This window comes from Chinchilla lanigera, unplaced genomic scaffold, assembly GCF_000276665.1.
Source record: "Chinchilla lanigera isolate Chin_1 unplaced genomic scaffold, ChiLan1.0 scaffold00064, whole genome shotgun sequence".
Taxonomy (NCBI): domain Eukaryota; kingdom Metazoa; phylum Chordata; class Mammalia; order Rodentia; family Chinchillidae; genus Chinchilla; species Chinchilla lanigera.
The window spans coordinates 12,789,765-12,794,775 of record NW_004955465.1 but is presented as its reverse complement, the minus strand read 5'-3'; the positions used below and the strand labels follow the sequence as shown (position 1 = coordinate 12,794,775).

General features: G+C 36.6%; 1 protein-coding gene across 1 annotated transcript in view; it reads right to left on the bottom strand.

Annotated features, from left to right (window-relative positions):
* Window positions 1-329: 329 nt before the first annotated feature.
* The window catches only part of LOC102026729 (putative vomeronasal receptor-like protein 4), a 5,625-nt gene continuing 943 nt past the window's right edge, over window positions 330-5,011 (bottom strand). The window contains exon 2 of the mRNA XM_005398995.1: window positions 330-451. Coding sequence (XP_005399052.1) covers window positions 330-451 — 122 coding nt within the window. The remainder of the gene's footprint in view (window positions 452-5,011) is intronic.

Here is a 5,011-nt window from a genome sequence, read left to right as displayed (position 1 = left end):
ATTTGGTGTTCAATTTATTACTTCTATTTTGATAAAAAAAAATCTGTAATCATGCAGAAGTTACGTACTAAGAGATGTACTTCCAGCCATGTCATTGTGTTCTTATCATTGTTTACAGTTTCAGTTTCATATCTCCTACTTTATTAGGTGTGTAAAAATTTTAGTCTTGGGCTTCTCAACTTTTAGTTATTTTCTACTCATGATTCTAGATAGGATTTAAATTTCCTCAATTTAATTCTGAGTATGCAGAGTGTGTATGGTTTAGATCTAAAATGTACCCTGAAAGTCTCACACTCAGAGCCAGGGCCTACTCAGAGAAATCAAGATACTTAGGGCTTGACAAAGAAGAATGTGTTGACATACTCAGCTCCTCCATTCTCCTCTGCTTCCTGGCTGCCATGGGTTGAGGGGCTGTAAGGCAGGTTGCTTGCCTTCCCAACCATGCCGTTGCCTGTGTAAACAGCCAACAATGGACTGAACCACTGCAAAATCTGAGCCAAATACACCTCTCCTCTTTTGAATTGTAAACGTCAGGTATTGAGTCTCATTTGAAAAAATGCTAATACAAAGGGAAATAGAATAGCAATAATTTGGGGAAGATAAATTCCAGATAAACTGTAAATATGTTTTGCCACTACACTAAACAACAACTTTTTATCTAAACACTTTATATCTCTGATGTTCAATCATCTCCTCTTCATGATACTTCTTTCCAAAGCCATTCTTGATTGCATTTTCTAGGTTCACATTTCTTCCTCTTGAATCCGTGACCAATGACCCATTCAGGGATTGCTTGCTTTTTCTTGTTCTTTATTCTAGACATTGGGAAAAGTATGTCCCAGAAAAACTGCTAAATTAAGATATGTAACATACCATTTTCTTCAAGTGAGACACAGTTATACGAAAAAGATAGACTCTTAAATGTTTTAGTAGGGAATGTGGCAAAGTAACATGAATTATTTGCTTAACTTTTTCAGAATATAGTACAGTGAAATAAGCACCAGTGGCATTCAACACTGTTATTACAGACTGTGATCTGGGGGTGGATGGAGACAAGATGATGGGGAGGTGAAGGAGAAGTAAAAGTGGTCAGGAAGCAATGTGTGTATGCACCATTTCACCACGAAGAAAGTAATTATTTTATATCACAAATATACAGTAATAAAATGGAAACATTACAAAAGAATGAAAACAAGGCCTTAAGGGAGACATAGAAGAGTGACTCTGAATAGCAGAGTGGAAGTCTCTGTCACTCCCCAGGATCTGTGAAGTAACTGAAACAACATCATGCATTTTCAAATGGCTGGAAGAAAGACCTTAAAAGAACTATCCATTCTACACAAATACATATAATATGTATATATGATACAACTTAAGAAAAATAAAAAGTAAACAATTTAAGGCCAGAATATGTTGTGGATTTCTAAAGATGGAGACAGATGGCCTTTGTCTGTGCAGCCCGCAAATGTGACAAATTGTTTTGCACATTACTAATTCATTTGTTTAACATGTATTTAAATGGTTAATGAATAAGAAAACAATAGAATTCCACGTACTGTATTTATTGACATAGTTTCTCTCAGGAGAGAACTACTCAAGTATTTGAGTAGTTTACTTAAGTATTCTTATAAAGGTTCATAACACTACAGATATACAACTAAATATATTCTACTCTGTTCTAAATATTACTACCATGAATAGTTTTTCTAATTAATTATATATGTAACATAGATACCATTATATAGCATCACACTATGCCCTTGCCCATTCTTTTAAAGCTCAATAAAAAAATGCTTAGATGGATAGGTATTCCCAAATTTGTTTAAATAACAAATAAAATGGCCCTTTCATTTGCTATTTAGATTTCTTTTGAAAATAATACTGTAGTCAATGTCTATTCATTTTGAGTGTCTTCCAGGAACAAGTTTATCTTTCTGCAAGATCATGTTCTGAAGTGAAATCCTTGGATCAAAAAGAGAATATGTAAGAAATGTTTACATAATTTCATAAATTATTTTCCTTCTTTCTAAAATGGCTAAAATATATGCATTTTTAAGTTGTGATTATTCACACACATTAAGTGTTTGAAATTAATGGTACTCCTGTGCTATTTCCCAGCCCACACAGCATGCACTGATTCTGCACGTCCTCCTTTCTTTTACCCACAAGTGAGCTGACAGCAAAAAGGCTGTCTGACACACACAATGTTAGCCATTTCCTGCAGGTGCAAGGGGTGGAATGAAAGACAGCTGTCCTCCAACATCTGTGCAGCTCAGGGTCCTCACCAGAATTGTCATACAACTTCATGGTCTACTCTCACTTGAATTTTATTACATATGCTACTATACAATAGAACTTATAGTTATTTCACAATTATTTAAGGAAAGTACCATAAATAGACACTTTCTCAATAACAGCTTCTCCTACTGATCTCTTCCACATCTACGCAGATGTCTATTTCTGTGAATCAGCAAAAATGGGCTGAGACTCGGATAGCCAAGAGTTACAAGTTCTCGAACATTATTTATTATGACATTTTTCTCCAAAAAGGAGTTTAAAAGTAGATGCCCATCTGGCTATGACACATAAGTGCTTAGGCTCCTGAAAGCTTCCCACTCAGGCCCAGCTTCTCAAGTAAAAGTGAGATTATTGCTCCTTGCCAGATTTTCGTTTCATAATTAAAATTATTCCATTGTAAGGGATGCATAAAATGAGTTAAACTTTGTTAAAAGCATGGCATAATATTGTGCATTAGGCTCTATGGGATTTATATATGCACACAAAGAGGAAAACTTCAACTGAAACAGAAAGGCACTTAAGAAATTGGAACCATAATAAAAATTCTGGAGTGGATCCATATTGAGGTGCAGAAATTCACCAAAAATTGAGCATTCAAATTTTGCGAAAGGTACTGTTGTGGACAGATTTATAAAGGCAGTGAAATTTCAGGCTACAGAAACAGAGGTCTTCACAGAATATTGAATAGCTCCTATGTCTCTGACTTCTCAAAGCAAAGAAAGAGAGAACCTTAGGCAACAACCCAGCCCAGAGCTCTCTGACAGTACAGTGTCCTGAACTGAAAGATAAAGATGATTTGGCATTTCTAGAGTCCTTGTACTTGGAACTGGTCCACTTTGTCTCTTTGGCATGATGCACTTGCTTTTCAAATGGCTGAGAAGGGAGAATCCTGCCACTCAAAGACCCTCTGGACTTCTCCTTGCTCAGTCCGAGAGCAGAGTGAGGTTTCCAAGGGAAACTGTCAAGATACTTTAAGTAAACCAAAGACACGCGATGGCCACTCACCTTGGCAGCTATGGTGCAGTCTCGCTCTGGGCCAGTCCTTCCAGCACTGGGAGGCTCCCTGGTCATATCTGCACTTCAGGAATGCCAGAGCTCTTGGCTGCTACGAAGTCTCACCACCAAGACTTCAGTTCTCATCGCTGTCATGCTGTGAGGAAGAAGGACCCCTTGCCTGCGCATCTCTGTCCCCGATGAATAAAGTTCCCTCTCTGGGCACAATTACTGTATTTGCTGGTCTCAGTAGTTGTCTCCAGATTAACTGAGGTTTAATTATCTTAATAAGAAACTATTTTAATAGGAAATGATTAAAACTATGCAGTACGAAAGTGAACAAGTGACTGTATCTGGCATTCTGTGTTTTGTGCAATCTCTCCTCACTGTCCTCAAATTTCAAGCTGCAACTTACAGTGAGGACAAGCTATAAGTCACAGAATAAATTTCTTCTCTTTCCTTGTCAAGTCTGTCTTGAAACAGTGGGGATAAAATAAAAGATGAGAGACACAGGAGACTGCTGTCACCATGCTCTGTGAATGCACACTGGCAGGCCAGGGTCTGTATCAAAAGTGGCTGGCTTATTCCTGGTCTATTACACAACCAATGAATTCCCAAACAAAGTGGACTTCTGCTTTTAAAGACCAATCCTGCATACAGCATCCATATCCTTATTACGTGGAGTTGCTTCCGGTCCCCAAAGTATATTAAATATATTTTTGCCATAAATGAAATAATACCCATTGATATGAGTAGTATTTTCAGCCTCAACTTTGAATGAGGAAATCAGGGCACAGTACTTGGAGAAGTTGCTAAATAACACATGCAAATTAAATATAAATATAAAAATGAAATAGTTCCTGGTGCAGTGCTAGCTTCGTCAGCACATGTACTAAAATTGGAACGATACAGAAAAGATTAGCATGGCTCCTGTGCAAGGATGACACGCAAATTCATGAAGCATTCCATGTTTTCATATCTGGCTTTTAAAAGAAAAAAATAAATAGTTCCTGATGCAGAAAAAAATAGCATTTATTCTTTTTTCTGATTATTTTCTATAGCTAAGGGGCAATTTTAATTTTTACCTACTCTCCTGATTTCTATGGAAAGCCTTTTTTTTTTATTTTAGAGAGTAGTACACGAGAAACAAACAAACAAACAAAATAATAGAAGAGTAGCAGCATAGCAGTATCCTGAACATAAACAAATCAAAGCAAAAACATTCAAAGTGATACGGGGTCTCAAAACAAATTAATACAAATCAACAGTGGTTGTTAAGTTGCATACCGCAATCCTCAACTACATTGCTCAGATTATCAGATGTAAGAATGAAAGGTTGCTCAAACCATTAAAGAGAGTAAGAAAATAATTCTTCAATAAAACCTCAGAGATAATACAGAGTTTCACTAGACAAGACCGTAGGAGTTCACCATTGTAATCCCATTGCAAATTGTTACCGTCAAATCAGTTGCTCAGACCACCAGACACAAGCATGCAAAGTCGATGAGAACATAAAAAATTATGAGCATTAACTGTTCATTTCAATACACCATTAGACAACAGCAATACAATCATCGAAGCTATTCATATATATATTTATGTTTTGCCTTCCTTCTTTCTTTTTTCTTCTTTCCTTCATTCTAGTCATTCCTTCCTTTGAGCCATTTCCTTCCCTTTCCTATCATCTATTGTACGTTTTGAGTTTTACCTAGTCTTTCAG